The following is a 17,322-nucleotide window of genomic DNA, read 5'->3' on the forward strand; positions in this document are numbered from 1 at the left end:
TTCTTGTATTGTAAATTGTAATATATATTTCTGTCTACAAATATAATTATGTAGTTAATTAAATTAGTATACCTATCTAATTAATGAAAGCCAAGGTGCTCAACGTTGGCCGCTCTGTGCAGTATTGAACTCTATGCGAGGTCGGAGTGGTCCGGCGCGGCAGGCGGCGCGGCCGGCTGACCGCTGTCCGCTCGCTGGCGGCTAGTGGCGCGGTGTTCCCCAGCGCGGTGCACTCGCACACTCGCACGCTGCTCTCACTCCACTCTCGTCTCAGCTTCAAAGCAATTCGGAGCTAAAGATTTTCCCGCCAAATTTTTTCGCGCCCTTTCTCCACTCAAAACTTTTAATTTTTGTCTAAACAAGTGCACAAGGACTAAAGTATCGATTGACATAGTGATGCGTTGTTTCGTTGTGTTATTTATTTTATTTTTTGTTTTTTTACCGAGAGCGACAGAGGCGATTCGATGGTTGTGAGTATACGCATTTTTTTCATATTTTCTTACTCATATAAATATTTACAATACATTTTTACTTAATCATAAAATATTTATTTTTAATGATAACTATGTACTTAATCTCAGACCACTGGTCTGCTGTGACACCAAATTTTCTAAAATTATTTTATTTAAACTACATACATACTTAGTTGAAACTAAAATAAAGTATTTAGCTTATTTCAAATATTATTTTATTACTTATAGATATATAATTATTATGAATTGATGTGTTACCGAAAACTACTCAAATGGTAATTTTAAGTTCTTGGTGTTAGGTAAATTTAATATATGGGTAAGTACTACCTAATTGTTATTTATGTACATAATATATGATCCTATTTTATACGGATTATTATGCCAAGCACAAATAATACTTATTAAAACATTACCTATTTATTTAATCAATTAATTAAGTAGTTCTTTTGAGCACTACTGACTACTGCATATTTTTTTGTATAAAAATTTTATGTACTTAAGTAGGTATAAAAATTAATAATAAACTAAAATTTTATTTATGAATCTCACTCGTCTTCGATTACCTAGATAGATAGATAGATAGATAGATCAAATTAATGATTCTTATTTTCTTAATTGTCGCCATTGTTGATTTGATATCACAATGAAACAAAGACAAGGATTGAATACTATAATGAAGGGGTGATACTATGTATAATCGAGAATCGAGATGAATATGGTATATGTACTCAATGTGCATTGTAGTCTAGAGTCTTAATTGAATAAATCAATGCAAAAAATCAAGTTCCAAATTGTCCATACCGCGCTAATTTCGATGTATAAATTACCCAATCATTATATTTGAATAACATTTTTTTTTGTTATAACTACTGCCAAAGGTACTTTTAAATAAAACCTGCCAAATGCGAGTCGGAATCGCGCACCGCGGGTTCTGAACAAACAAACCTATTTCTTAATATGTTGTAACTTTCATTTTAATTTTTCTTTTATCTAGATGGCGTTATGTGCTAAATTTTTAAGACTGTGTTCACGGGAACCCTGTAGGTTTAGATTCCCTTGCGAATGTCAAAATGTCATGAATGTCTTGTGAAAAGTTGCAGCATAAACGGCTCTATCTTATGATTGCAATGGCTAATAAGTTTAATTTTTTCTCAGCTTCAAGCGACCATAGACTTGCGCATTCATTATAAATTTCAGCTTGATAGGTACTTCCATGCGTTCCTGTGAAAAAGAGGTCTTGATTGACAGACATACAGACATATAGACTGGCAACTAAGTGATCCTATAAGGTCGTTTTTCCTTTTGAGGTTCAAAACCCTAAAAATGTACAAAACCATTTAAAACCAAGTAGGTAATAATAACAGAACGGGTACCTATTATCTGTTATGCTTACTTCTAAGGTGTTGATTTTCAATATGATACTTCATAAAATGTTAAGCATATAGGTAGTAATAATGTAAAATGTTGACCTCATTCACCTATATATTTAGTCGTCTTAACTGTTCGTTGTTAGAAACTTGAAAAATAGTCGTTTTATTTACAGGTATACATACTATTACTTCCTATTGTACAAACAAAGTCTATGCCTACTAACTGCGAATCGAGATTTTTAGCTACGGTTTAACGGTTTCATAACCTTACTCATGTATGAAATGAAAAATTCTACAAGCCTCAGCGCTGAACATAAAGTTGTACCATTTACTAGTTTGAAATATAACTAAGTACCTAACTACAGGGAAATTAAAAAAATAAAAAGAAAGAGTTTTTCTGCCTAGTAAATATCTATTTATAAAACAAATAATAATTATAAATTTTGTGCGTGCACTATATAAAAATAATTCTAAATGAAATCCCTGCAGAAGTTTATGAATGACATACATGAGATTAGTGGAACAGGTTCAAAACAAGCTTTAGAATAGCGTAGCTTCTATATTGTATATAGCTTTTAGAAACTATACCTTTAAAATAAATAACACTTCCTTAAATTGAATTATCTCTCTGTAACACACACATAGAACAAATGGCAAAGGAATTGATTTACAGGGTATAATTTTCTTCACAAGTTCAATTGTAGTGTGTAGGAGGTAAGGTAACCCGACGCCCCTGCGTCCATTGCGCCCTAATTGAACATTGCACTAATGAGCAGCGTTGTTCCGTTGCAGCCCACAATTATTCGCCCCCGAGATTAAACCCGGAAATATCTCTGGAAATCCGAGCTTTGACGCCAATACAATTGGACTATCGATTCCAATTATTTTGCACAAACATTAATTACGACTGTTAGGATTATAAGGGACTCGTAACTCCAATTGATTTATTTTTTTAAAGAATACTTTTTCTGTTACATAATTAACCATAACTAACTATAGTTAATCCCTTTTGTGTTAAAGCGAATTGAACAGATTATTGTGTAGACTCGCATGAGAAGTTATTTACGGTATGAACTTTTGACAATCATGTTCGGTATCAGCTAAGGCTTTTAATTCTGACCTATTTATCCGAACTGATGTTTAGAAATACTAATTAATATGAAGGCAACTAATATTTTTAATAATAGCATTCTTTAGACTTCAGTCCTAAATACGTATATCTATCAATCATCGAATATTAGTGTAATTAGATCCATTATAGGTACATAGGTAATTATTACTTTTATAACTAAGTTCGGCCAACTTAAATACTAAGTACCATAATTATTACTTACTTCTTCTCATTTATGGCTATCAAAATGAACTTTCACCTAAATGTAAACAAGACATAATATATTTGTAACATTTTTACGACATATGCATTCCTTCACGCAGACCGAAAACTATTTCAAAATAAATATATTATTATTAGACTTGCCATCTAAAACTGTAAATCTTATTATGTTTTTTTTTTGAATAACATAGAAATAGAATAATGTATGTTACTAATTTTCTCTGAAATTGTAGAAAGTCATAGTTATATGTTTTCCTATTAAATATTTTCTAAAAATATATAACTACGTAGAGATAGATACAAGTTGTATCATACAACCGACCAATGCATCCTCTACAATTTTGCGTTGGGTTAAGTAGCTATAGTATATCGGTCACATCGATAATTTGTGAATCAGGGTATCATTTAATTATCTATAAACTGGTATCCTAAAACGTAGAGCATATTATGAAAATATATCTACGATTTAACTTTCAACCTAGAAGCTTCAGAACAAATGATTTTAAATTTTAGGGTTCCGAATCACTTTGTTGTCCGTCTGTCTACTGTCTGTCAAGACCATTTCTCTCATGACCACGTAGAGGTATCAAGCTAAGGAAGCTTTGAAATTTTTAATATTCTAAGCGACAACAAAATACTATGGGTGCTAATTCTTGAAATTTGCAAGGGAATCAAAACCTACCTACAGGGTACTTGTCGGTCGTGAACACAGAATCTTGAAATTTGATACAAAGCAACGTCCTATAGCACCTGATAAAGGGAGAATTGCTAAAAGCATAAATTTAGTTAGAACATATAATGAAAAATAGGTTTGTTCGGAACCCTCGGTGCGCGAGTCCAACTCGCATTTGGACACTTTTTTAGTTTGTTAGGTATTAGTTATGGTTTAAAATTTAAATGTTCATATAAACCGATTTGAACCTGTTTTCACTTTTTAAAAGATTTAGATATCTTATATATGATTATAATAGTACGAATGTAAGTACATATAATATTAATAGTCACTATAATTATAAATTATATGGGTGGGTATATAAGGAAGGGAAATCAAGTTAAAAGGACCATGAATTACCATCTGTAAGTAATTCGCGTGAGAAGAAAGATTTAGTTTTCGCCGAGTTAGCAAGGGCCCGGCCCGTGTGTGGCAGACCGAAAAAAATAATTTTCCTCGCTCGAGTTCCTACTGTGACTTTTCCAGGCGGTCGTCCCGTGCATCTGGCAGGGCCTATTATTATAAGGGGACGGTTCTTAATGCCCTCTTAGGTATTTTTATATGACTGCCATCTTAGTTTTTACGATTGTGATTTTTATTGAATTCTACATCTATAAGTTTAGTCGGAGCGGGCGACTCGGCTGTGGGTGAAGGAGAAATACGGGCCACTTCAGTAGATTTATTTTATTGCTCTGAATCGGACAGAAAATTCTTTATACGACTCACTATTAACGTAGTTAGACGTCGTAATTGGTCATACAGGTTGTTACAATAACTAATTATCCATTTCTTAATTCCCAGGAGGAACTTAGAGAAATATCCAGTTAAGAGGCTTTGTAATAATTACGGAAGAGCATTATTATTCCAAAAATAAGTAGGTACCTATACCTGTTTTTATTATTCTATCAATATAATCAATCAAATATCGAAGATACTTATATTATTAAATTTATTGTTAAATTACCTACTTTATGATCCTTCACCAAATGAAACATTTACGATCTTTTTAAAAAAGTTTTATTTTAAAAAAGTGCTGATTAAAAAACTTAATGGAAGACTATGGTGCACAACAGTCCATAAACATGTAGTAGGTATATGTGTAGGGCTTCGCGAGGGCTAATTTTGCGGAGTGCCGGGCGAGTAACGATTAGGTACCCTATATGGCTAAGTATACCTTTGTATTATGTAGGTCTGAATCGATCCAGTATAATCGTTTTCTATAAAAAGGTTTCATTGTTCACAAGACGATCGTTTTATGAACGAATGTAAAGCTAACCCTTGTTATCGAACTAATGCTATTTTTACACCAAAACGACGGGCCATCTCGTAATGGTTTTTGTAGATATAACAAGAAATAAGTGCAACAAATCGCTTCGTGCACGATTCATTTGATCTGACACAAATTTATCCGCGCCACAGCGCTCTTTATTTACGCCGACGACGATGTACACTTTGTCCTGACAAATTCATAAATTACCGACATCCTTGCACCAGAGCGTATATGCTTAGCTTTAATCTTATTCACCGATTTCTTGTTTAACCGCATCGACAGTCTCTTTGAAGTATGACGCATTTATCAATGAGCTGTGGATTTACTTTACCGTACAAGTCAATTATGCTAATGGCACACATACATAACGGACATTTATGTTTCTAGTTTTACTATTATACCTACTGTTATTATAAAAACACATAGACCTTTGTAAATCCTTGCTGTGTAGTTATCAGTGCGGATTTTAAGGCGGATTTACACAATGTCAGGTTGCCGAGCAATAGGTTATATTTTATTTTATAGAACGCCATATAAATTGAAAATAATTTAATAATAAAAGACCATGACGTTAAACTAATCATTCGAAAATCAAAATCTATTAAGTACCTAGGTAATTTTAATAATTTGGATATTGGATGATTTTTATCTGTTCCATTACGCAGAAGAGCAGACCGGCATATATTGGAGTGGAATCGATTTATATTTCTGAGAATCAAAAGCAAAGAAAGCGAGGTGGTTAGTAATTTATAAGCTTGTAACAGTGACGAACTGAATCCAGAGAAGTCATGCTGTCTGGAGTGAATCCTTGGTTATTGCAAACAGTGGAAAAGTTGCAGGAAAAGACAATACCTATGTCTACACTCATATCAAACCATCCTTACGTTTTAATCATAGATATTTTGTGAGGCTACTATTTATTTACAAGGAGCCTACATACTTCGTTCCACTTGCACTTCATGAATAGACTCGATTACCTATTTTACTGCATTTAAATAATTCGTTTTAGCCTAGTCTAGATTCCAGGTTTTTGACGTAAAATTTACCTAATCCTTAAATAATAACGTTATTTACAATTGCAGAATATTAAAATCCAAAGGTGTTTTTTACATTCATATTTCGCAATCCTATTAAAACTGTAAAGATAAGGCACGTCGCCCGACCCCTCTTGTGCACAATCCTCGGCCAGAGTAATGCCGCTGTATGTAAAGTATTTAAAAACAAGCACGTTACCTATTCAAGTCTTGTTTATATAAACCAGAACGTAGGTAATTATAGTCACCCCTTCATGTACGTATTCTGATATACAAGTTCGTACATATACAAAATGCATGTAAATGACAAACATTTTCGCTGTAACTATGTAGAAGTATTTATTTTGGTTTGCGTGGTTTTAACATAATTAACGTAAGTTTTATTCCAACGAAATTTACACCATTAAATAACAATTGTGCCTTAAAGAGGATGATTTAGACAAATCGCCCTTGTATTGTACAATTTGTTGAGTAATCCCTGCATTTGTTTCAATTATTTCGACTTCCTATGTGCTCCTTTAAGTTTGCCCACATTTAAATAGGAAATGGGATTTTCAAGTGCGTGCTCTGCATAAACAAGTAAAATTATAATTTAATGATAATGCTACTCGTGTTGTTTGCTCATTTTGTATGAGATTTTAAGATACGAGCGTAAACCTCACATTAATAATGAAATGGGACTTCAGATATGTATTTGTAGAACGTGAAATGCTTGCATAATAATATACTCAATGTCTATGTACATTTGTACAATCTATAACTACGTGTAGTACATTATTGCTCTCCCTAATTAATACGGGGACATCAAATTCACCCGTAGTTGTCTTTGATTAATAGTAGTCATTAGACAAGTAGCTTTTGTGAGTGTGTCGAATGGTACATAATTAGAGTATCATTGTAGTCGTAGCTAATGGGGCATGGAAGCTTACTGACGCGCGACAGGAGACCAGTTGTTTGTCAAGAAATAAATCAGAACTGATGGGAGGACTGTTCATTCCAGTTCATTCCTACCCTAATTTTGAAGTAAAGCCAACTTAAAATTTTTGTATCTGTTAAATTTTAGATAGGTACAGATTATAACATTTAGGAATTGCTTTGACTTCTAATATGTTACAAGCTATTTTGCTTCTCGATCCTGTAATCAATTTTACGATTGCGAAAATTGTAGATCAGAAATCTAAGTGGGTCTACGCTTCGAAATATATTTTCTCTTGGAGCTCGTCTCTATACCTTGTATTGATAGGAAATAAAATAGCATGCTTTTTGATTCTACTAGCTAATACAGCTCTGTATATTAATTTCAACATACTCAATCGATTGGTAAGCAGAGGTAGATACATGTAACTTTCACCTAAAAAATACGATTTGTTTTTTAACATAAACTTGTTGTTGGCGGTACAGCACACGCACGCTATAACAATCATACAACGTTTAATCATCATTAAAGCCGAATCAGCGGCGCGGCTGCGGCGACGCGACGGTTGGACTCGCAACAGCTGCTTTGGCTTGTGAACAGTTTTTGCGTTTATTGATAATTTGGGTTTAAAATGACTAGCAATCGTTTTTATTATTTAGTTTAATGTTCTAACTGAAACTTAAAATCAGACTAGGTACTAAATCAATGAATAAGAAAAATGGTCTATAACGGGCAATCGCACAATCACATTGACACGTTTAGTAGCGCTCAGATTACAAAAGGCCATCAGCGTATAAAATTTACCTTAACAATTATTAACATTGTAACCTATTTTATAATTATGTGCGTGAACAAAACACAAAGCGGTTAAGCAAAAAAGGTCGGTGGTCTTTTATCCTGTAACACAACCAGTTATGATAAAGCGGTCCCCTTTGCCGGTCTATACGGGCTTTTGTCTCCTAGATCAAGATAGACGCGTAAAATTTGATACGGGAATTATTTTATTTTATTGTATGCGCACGTGCGTTGCGTGACGAATAAGATAATGTTCGGTACAGAGCCGGCGCAGAATAGTAGATTGCGCTTGAATTGACTATAATGTTAATTTGGCTATGGGTGAAACTGTGTATTAAATTCGCGAAAGAATGTTTACTAACAGTTCCCTTAATATAAAGTGTAGGGCGCGTAAATAACTTCGAACGATCGACGAGATTCCGGCATCACACGTCACCGATGACGTTGCGTGCAAGATGCTTACACAATTCTAGGCCAAACTATAAGAATGGAAAACGACTACATGGCATGGGCTTAAAAAGGGGTTGATACAGTTTATAACTCTTAAATGTAATTATAATTTACCTAGAGAGTAGAGACTAGACCAAGAAGGACTAGACATAATGTTTGACATACATGGTAGTAAGTACATTTAGTTAGATATATTTAATAGAAAAAAATGTAAGTCAAAAAATTAAAATACTCATCTAGTAGATAGGTAATATGAAAAAAAAAAATCTATTTCGTTGAAGTTAGTCTGTTTAGTCGCACTACTAAGTTTTCCTGATTCTTTTACAATGGCAATTACAGAAACTAATAACTGTCCATGAATCAGTTCTTGAAATGCGAGCTTTTTCCACGGAATCGGAAGTCACCGGCAAGCCGAAGTAGCGCCTGTCCTTGGCAGGCACCACGTCAATGAAATTTAATATTCCAACCATAACCCAGTTATCGTAATAGGTACGTTTATAAAAAGTTGCAACCGCGGTATTCCTCGTTAAAGGGAGGGTTCAGGTAGTACCATTTGCCCGCCCGTCACTGCCGCACGTAAGCTGTGTTCACTTCTACGAACTTTCTACGCACCTTAAGGCATTTTCAAGTTGTATTTTATAATAATTCACATGCATTACATCTTTGTAACTTCAGTGTGAGTTAGATCATTATGAAATAAAAATATATTTTTAATTCATAATGTTCTAACTCACAATCACACGTAACTTTTATAATTTACTTAGGGCCGATTTTTCAATGCTTGGATAAAACTTATTCGTCGAATAATGTATAAAACTACCATTTTAAAAACGTATTCTAATTGCCCGTATTTGACAGTTTACGTGACCTTTTAATATTATCGTGTAATACTTTATTGGACGGATAAGTTTTATCCAAGCATTGAAAAATCGGCCCTTAATAGGGTAAATTATTTATTTATTCTATTCTTTTTCAGCTGATCAATTATGCAAATAGATGCGATATGGACGACAATTTCAATTTGCTTTGACAAACAACATGAGTTTATTTGTTGATTTACGGCAGATTAAATCATCAGTAACAAGTCTTTCAGAAATGGTAGACAAAATATCGAGTTCGGTCTGTAAAGACACCCCATATCATGGGCGAAAAAAGAGTGTAGACTCTGCACTATTCGGAAACATTTACAAGCCTGCTACTTTAGGCCTTGGAGTAAGATTCTCACAAAGTCAAGAAGATATTTTGGAAAATATGCCATCGTCTAGATTAAGGAGCCATATGTCGCTCCCCAATTTAGGGAAATCGGAAAATGTTGATAAGTTATCTATGTCACATGAAAATAAAACGAAAATTATTGAAATTGATGATAATACAGAAAAGCAGACGCTGTGTAATATGACATCAGATCAATTAAATAATTTAATAATTGCTTCTTTAAACAATAGACCACATTTTGATGACAGTGGTGAAACGCATCCTATGGATTTCTTAGAAAATGTTAAATATTATATATCTGAATTGAATATGCCAGAGAAAAAGCAACTACCATTTATCATATCTTGCCTTAGTGGTGTTCCTCTTATGTGGGTACGCTGTTTTAAAAATGAATTTAATAATATCGATACATTTTATTCTTCCTTTGAAGAAGAATTTTGGGGTTCCGAAAGACAAAAGACAGTCTTGTACGACATGAAGTTGGGAAAATATAATGAAAATGATTCACGTCTTACTATGTCTGAATACTTTTTATCAAAAGTAACTAATTACAAACATTTGAATCCTCCGCCATCAGATCTGGAAATCATATATTCTCTAGCTGCTCATTTTCCATCAGCCGTCGAATTGGAATTACGTTTAGCGCCAAAACCAACACTACGAGAAGCATACAGCCTGCTTCGACGAAGAGAAGGCGAAGGCAATGACTTTCTACCAAATTACTTGTATGAAATGTGTGAAGCATTTCAGCGAGGATTGCCACCGCAATCAGCTCGCCGAAATGATTTTATAACTCAAACGCCTGGCGAAGAAATGAAAAGGACAAAATAGTTTTCAAAAAGAAAAAAATACAATTTTTTTAATTTTGAACACATTTAATTTAGGATGTACCGAATTCGAATGAAAAATATTAATTGCAGAAAATATACATGCACTTTAAAAAACCTGTTTTATTTTATACCTACCTTTGGAATAATAAAAGCGGAATACATATTATATGAATAAATATAATGTATGTATAAGCATAAAATGATCAAATTTAATATGGCAATAACTTTAAGTGATCAAATTATTTGCAATAAAATTATATTAGATTTTTCATACCAAATCAGTTTAACTATTCATAACTGTTCATGTACTACGTTCCTTATTCACAGAGCCTTGCACGATATTGAAGGTAATTGGACAGAAAGTGACTGCTGGGACGCAAAACAAAATGGAATGCTATGGAGTGACCAGGCGCGTGTGTGTAGGCGACAACCGACAGCGATGCCGCACGTCGCGGCAGCGGCCAGGCTGGCACGATCAGCTTGCCTTTCTGCACATGCTGGTGAACGATGGAACTGTTCGTCTATTGAATTAGCTCCGAAATTCACACCAGATTTGCTTACAGGTTAGTATTTGTGTTGAATGTTGGCAAATTATACAATTCGATCCTTGCATCTAAATTTAAGGAAACGCATTATATTATGTGGGTCATGTTATCTGTGGTTTATTTGATCGCTAGGGTCTACGATTGTTTCTTGCAGGAATTATTTTCCAAAAAAATGAGGGCTTCCGCTTCTCTTTATAAACCCTGCTTCCTAGTGAAACTCCTGTCAAAATCTACCCATACTCTTCCAAGGATAACCGAATGATCAGGCAATATAGAAGATAATTATTGTTATTTTCTAAAGTTTATACTATAATATACTTATTCGTTGATATACTAAAATATGTACCTACGTCCCAATCGTATGTAAGTCAATTAACAATCTTTTATTTTTGGTGTAAAGCTTAAAATAAAAATACTACGGTTTCCAATTAGTCTAATAGAAAAGTGGAAGTGCCTTTGCGAGCATGTAAGTTTAATCAAATTAGGAAAGTCTGCACTTCGTCGGTCTGTATCAATTCCATTTCATTAAAGTTTCTTCACGAGTGCAGTGTACCGGTGAATCCGTTCTATGTCGACGAGAACTTCCGACAATCATGATAGATAAGAAAGGCGAGTTTACAGAGTCTTTTAAATCAACGGCGGACATTGTGCGAGAGCGGCTAGCGTAACGACATCGCAGCGCCCTTTCTTTACCCGTTGTCTCGGTTCCGCATTAAACATTCTATTACCATTTAGTGAAAGCTTTTATTTATTACTTTTCGGATAATTAATTTTTAACGTTACATTAAAAAACTGCTTCCAAACACTTTATTTACCTACTGACTTTAATTTGAACTACTTACGTGATTTCTTTTGATTTTATGTTTATTCGTTGCGTGTCATCATGAAAATTATTCAGAAACCATCCTCCATATCATGTCAATATCTAAAGTCGTGAATACCGTGACATAACTTCCTACGTACATTCAAATATAAAATAATACTTGTATACGGTTTTGCGAAACTTTAAATTGCAGCATAGTACGGTAGAGCAAAAGGAATACGAACGAAAATTGCTTGGAATATATTTTTCGTGCTATGACGAATACTAGCTATACAATAAATAATTGCGTTTGTATCGTTTCCGTGTCATTCTATTGATCTTTTTTGACAAATTACCGTCCACAACATCGCGTGGTAATAGCACTGAAACGCGATAGCTGAAGTACCGAGCTATTTTAAATATTATGAAAGTCATACCTTCGCAATTATTATAGGTATATAATATAAAAAGTTTTTATTTTGGTTAAATTCTTATCCTTCTGGTATCTTTTAAAAGTTTTGCTATTTTGCGAAATACATATACTCAGATGATTCAGATCGTATAGCTTGGAAGAAATAATAAAACGACGACCTGGAATTTAGAAAAAGGAAAAATCGACAAACAGCAATGTTTTTCTAGTTTTAGCGTGTTCTGCGACATTGTATCGTTGGCAACGGACCATGCCGGATACTGTCTACATGATTGTACTTTTACGAAATACGAGGCATTGTTTTGGTAGCCAGAGCAACTGCATACATACGCCATACAATTTAACTAATTAAATAAATTATTCCTCAAACAAAATTACGTACGAATCTTTATTTAAGCCTAATACATTTTAATTAAAACTTTTATAAGCTATAGAAGGACAGCGCGAGGGAAAACTTTTCACAAACGCTAATTAGGTACTTATGCGAAAGAAGTTGTAAATTATAATTTTTAGGAATAATTTTATAGAATGCTGACATACTAAGCTGACATTTTATGGAACCACATTATATGGAAAATGAATGGGCATCATCATGACTTCTAGACAAGGGATTTGCCATCGTTCATCAATATCCAAATCTTTATTGACATTTCGATTATCCCAATACGTTATCTTAGTTGCTTAAATTGAAAAGGATATCGATGATTCGATAGTTCGCCCAGAACAGGGTCGAGGTATAGTTAGTCGGACAAAAGATTTAATTACACGCATGAATCAAGCGTGTGGGCCGGGGAAGGAGGTCTGGGGAGGTCCACCGATAGGAATACGGGGTGAAGTCACGCGCGAATCGCGTTGCGATGCACAATGATAAGCCGGTCTCTGTTATTGTACAGGTTCAGGACGTGCTGATGCTATCACATTGTTATCACGACTAATTAATAGAAAAACATTTAATTGATAAGCACCCTCCTACCACCTAATAATTATACAAAACAATATGTAGCAATACTTTGAAAGTAGGTAAGTACATCTAAACGGTAATAAAGTTTCAGTGACATTTCGTAATATGATTACTGTAAGTGGGGTTATAAATTATAATAACTGCGAAGCAGTTATTAGAAAGTATGGTTGTAAGGTTTCAATTTCAATAAAAAAAACTTCACATTTACTCGATTTGCTTTATTTAAACAAAGAACATTAATAATTTTAGCATAACATTAGATAACAATTGTTCAAATACGTTTGAAATTTGATCGAAATTAACTCCCAGCGAAAAAGAGATGTCCATCTGTCTGTCTAACATAGCTTACGAGTAGATAAATCGATGAGACTGCGGTTTTCAACTCCGTTGTTTAATTACTTTAAGAGTATTTTGTTATAATCATTGTAGCAGTTCCAGTCACTATGCTCCTTCACTTGTCAGATTTCATTCATATTATTGCGGTTGTTCACATTATACAAGGGACTCGCGAGCAAGCATACGTGTACGCGATGTCGGCTGCCGCGCTGTCTTGGACAGTGGCTCGAGCGTGTGCGTCGGGCGCGCTGGCCGCGTGCTCGTGCGCCGCGCCGCCCCGCGCGCCGCCGCGCCCGCCGCGCCAGGCCGCGCCGCCCGAGCCGCACGCGCGCTTCAAGTGGGGCGGCTGCGGGGACAACTTTCAGTGGGCCGAAAGGTACTTTTTAAACGATTAATATGGAGGGATAATTAAAATAATGCTCGTAGAAACAAGTCAACAGTTCGTGTTGCACAGTTGTTAGCTATCTTTTCTTTATAATGCAGTTCATAGTTTTATAGAAGTTTTGAAGAGATTTTAGACTTAATTTATTTTAAACTTATTTTTTGTTAACGTTTAGATTCGCAAAACAATTCTTGGATGCACATGAAATTGATATCCGAGATGGTAATATAGAGGAGGACTATGATTTTGATACTACTACGATGGATAAACCAACTACTACAACGGAGCCCACTACACCACCGGTTCCAACAACGGCACCACCTGTGGTTATATTGGTTGATGATCAACCTGCTTCGCCAAATATTACCACCGCGACTCCGAGAAAAAAGGGCCGACGTGGCCGCAAACGATTACCAAGATCTCCGCGTCGTGGGAGACCAACAAGAAAACGATTCAGAGAACGGTGAGATAAAATACAATATTCATTTATAATTGTAATGCTAGGCGTCCACTAGGCGGATCGGGCCGGGCCGCATCGCAACGCAAAAATACGCCGGCCTATGTTTTGTATGAAACATCGTCCATTAGCGACGGATCGGGTCGGGGCGGGCCGCAACGCATTGGCGGATATCGCTTCGCAGGCGGATTTCTGCCGGCGGTGCGCTGCGGCCCGGCCCGCCCCGACCCGTCTAGTGGACGCAGGCAGGCGGATGTAAGCGGCGAGCGTCTGTTAGATAAAATCCGCCTAGGCGGTCCGCCGCGCCCCGTACAGGTGGACGCAGGAGCAAACAGCGCGTCCATTAGAGACGGCCCGTTGCGATGCGGCCCGGCCCGATCCGCCTCTAATGGACGCCTAGCATAATAACGTAGGTAGGTACCTACAATTGACATAAATTGAAATAATTACATTTTATTAGTATTAATACTTCTTAAGTAAGATATGGTATTATAATCATTATGAAACATTTTGGACTCAGTATAAAAATATCATTATAGATACGAGTACGACGACAGAGGTTTCAAACATCGCAACATAGAATATCGTATGGCTGCGGACGACCCTCGCTTTGACCCTCAAGTGGATTTACAAACACGGCTCGAACGTTTACGTCCGCTCATAGCTTCTGCAAACTTGATGAACGGTCGCTTTGGTAGAAAAGTACGTAAATTATAAAATGAGCTGGATTCATTCTTTCTTAAATGTACTATAACTTGAACGAAAGATTTTGAGAGAATTTCAAATATTTAAGCTTTTATTTTCACTAAGTAGTAATTGTCCACAGTTATATTTATTACACTTAAAAATAGTACAATACATTAAATAATAATATTCTTATGTAATCTAATAAACTAAATTTCTACGTGTTGCAGAGTTATAGAGCATTTTGTTCTCCGATGTATACCTACTGTTTTCGGTAAATAATTGATTTAACTTACAGGTAATATCTAGCGGCATGCGTACGAAATGCACCTGCCACGGCGTGTCAGGCTCATGTTCGGTGCGCACGTGCTGGCGCTCGCTGGCCCCGCTGCAGCGCGCGGCGGCGCAGCTGGCCCGCGAGGCGGCGCGCGCGGGCCCGCTGCGGGCTCGGCGCCGCGCCGCTCGCCCCAAGCCGCGCCTGCGGTACGTCACGCCCAGCCCGGACTACTGCGAACCGGACCCCGCTGCTGGGTCACTCGGCACTCATGGCAGGTTAGTAGGATCATGTCTTAACTAAGTGTTAATTATGGCTTATCAGTTCCCATTTGATATGGAAATTGTGTTGTCAGTTCTGTGTTCTCTGTGCATGTTCTATGCCTTCTATGCAACCTTTTACGCTCATATAGATTACAATTTTATGCCTTAAGGCTTAATGAAATAAAAATAACTTAAAAACTTTATAGTTCACACTTACAGACTAAGATAATTATTCAAAAATATTTTACACTAGTTACTACTGTGCTCAAGTTTTTGGTATTTTGGCTATGGCAACAAGAGTCTTCAGGAGAATCCACACTAATATTATAAATGCGAAAGTAACTCTGTCTGTCTGTCTGTTACTCAATCACGCCTTAACTACTGAACCCATTTGCATGAAATTTGGTATAGAGATATTTTGATACCCGAGAAAGGACATAGGATAGGTTTTATCCCAGAAATCCTACGGGAACGAGTTTTTCTTTGAAAACGCGGGCGAAGCCGAAAGCTAGTAAAGATATATTTTAATAAAATGAATGATCGTAGGAAGTGCAACGCAAGCCTGGGCAGCGCAGCGGGCGGGTGCGGGCGGCTGTGCTGCGGGCGCGGGCGGCGCGCGCTGCGCCACTCGCGGCTGGAGCGCTGCCGCTGCCGCTACCACTGGTGCTGCCGCGTCGACTGCCAGCTCTGCCGCGTCACCAGCGAGGAGCACTACTGCAACTGACTGCATGCCACACGATTATAACACGGCTTGAGAAACGCCGATTCGATTATAGTGTTGCCGTTTGAGATGTTAATACTCAATTTACTGTGTTCTTAATATATTTTATAATTAAATTATTATTTGGCCTCATTATTTTTATGTTTAAAAGTGTTAAGGAAGATATTTTAATATAATATGTTCGTTATTTAAGAAGAAATTGTTTCAAACCCATATAGAATAACGGAGTTCAGAATGTAAATGTGTGTTCTGTTCTTTTCAACTCTCGACGTGGATCTTAGTTTACTACCTGTATGCAGTAAGATTTGCTTCGCTATTTCTATACAGTCAGCTTCTATCATTAAGACAGTCTTCCTAAAGAGAATCCTTAGCGTAGATATGTTGTAGCCTTGTTTTGTTGCTGATGTCCATAAATAGTTTAAAGTACGTTCTAAATTCGTTTTAAACTTGTACCTTATCCAAACCTTATCCTGTAGGCAAAAAACTTGTATCAAAATTATAACAAATTTCCACATAAAACGCCGCCTGGGTTTCTTAATAATACATACGTTTTTATTAATGCATATTTCATTATTATAAGATGTTTAAAAAATAGATATTTGTGATGCCACCAAAGAAATTCCTACGCGTACAATAATGTACTAGTCATATTTTTCGGAATTGATGTATAATTCCTAGTTTATAAAATCATACGTGGATGCTTGTAGAAATTATTCTAATGTAATGTATTTATTTATTTAACATATAAATCGATGTTGTACTTAGAATATCCACTTTTAATCCATTATTTAGGCATAGATAAAATTAGACTATTCTGTACGACAATAAATGTGTGTAGTTTAGACGTAGGTGCGATAGATATTTTGCATGTATTTTTCCGCACAAATTTAACTTGTAAATAAAGTTTTAAAAATCATCTTAACAGTTGTATGAATTATGAGACAACGATATTAGAAATAAATAAAAATCTTAATAAATTATTTTCCTTTGTTGTCTCGACTGTAAATAAATTCGTACTTAGATTGATGTCGTGGTTTCATTTAACTAACTACCTGAAATAGCGGAGGTA

General features: G+C 35.7%; 2 protein-coding genes across 3 annotated transcripts; both read left to right on the plus strand.

Annotated features, from left to right (window-relative positions):
- Positions 1 to 17,279, plus strand: LOC149489745 (protein Wnt-11b-like). Its single transcript, XM_089714473.1, has 7 exons — positions 1 to 470; positions 10,726 to 10,961; positions 13,638 to 13,848; positions 14,030 to 14,317; positions 14,851 to 15,013; positions 15,294 to 15,547; positions 16,079 to 17,279. The coding sequence occupies exons 1-7, from the start codon at positions 397 to 399 to the stop codon at positions 16,254 to 16,256; spliced, it is 1,404 nt and encodes a 467-aa protein (XP_089570599.1). The 5' UTR covers positions 1 to 396; the 3' UTR covers positions 16,257 to 17,279.
- LOC149489746 (uncharacterized) lies at positions 414 to 10,496 on the plus strand. 2 transcript variants are annotated; one of them, XM_089714478.1, is made up of 3 exons: positions 414 to 470; positions 4,690 to 4,762; positions 9,330 to 10,496. In XM_089714478.1, exon 3 carries the CDS (start codon positions 9,350 to 9,352, stop codon positions 10,397 to 10,399), a length of 1,050 nt encoding a protein of 349 aa, XP_089570604.1. In that variant the 5' UTR covers positions 414 to 470; positions 4,690 to 4,762; positions 9,330 to 9,349; the 3' UTR covers positions 10,400 to 10,496. The 2 variants fall into 2 exon arrangements, with proteins under 2 accessions (XP_089570604.1, XP_089570602.1); XM_089714476.1 differs by lacking the exons at positions 414 to 470; positions 4,690 to 4,762 and adding an exon at positions 8,904 to 8,929.
- Positions 17,280 to 17,322: the final 43 nt, after the last annotated feature.

The sequence above is a fragment of the Colias philodice genome, chromosome 3 (genome assembly GCF_061535455.1).
Source record: "Colias philodice isolate Cphi_HAF_F1 chromosome 3, ilColPhil1 Martin Lab GWU primary, whole genome shotgun sequence".
NCBI classification, from domain to species: Eukaryota; Metazoa; Arthropoda; class Insecta; order Lepidoptera; family Pieridae; genus Colias; species Colias philodice.

Excerpts from the sequence above, each read along its gene's own strand:
- LOC149489745 (XM_089714473.1), top strand. The coding sequence starts at position 397 with ATGCGTTGTTTCGTTGTGTTATTTATTTTATTTTTTGTTTTTTTACCG. Across the intron at positions 13,849-14,029 it reads AACTTTCAGTGGGCCGAAAG|ATTCGCAAAACAATTCTTGG; the intron begins GTACTTTTTAAA and ends GTTAACGTTTAG. Across the intron at positions 15,014-15,293 it reads ACGGTCGCTTTGGTAGAAAA|GTAATATCTAGCGGCATGCG; the intron begins GTACGTAAATTA and ends TTTAACTTACAG.
- LOC149489746 (XM_089714478.1), top strand. The coding sequence starts at position 9,350 with ATGCGATATGGACGACAATTTCAATTTGCTTTGACAAACAACATGAGT.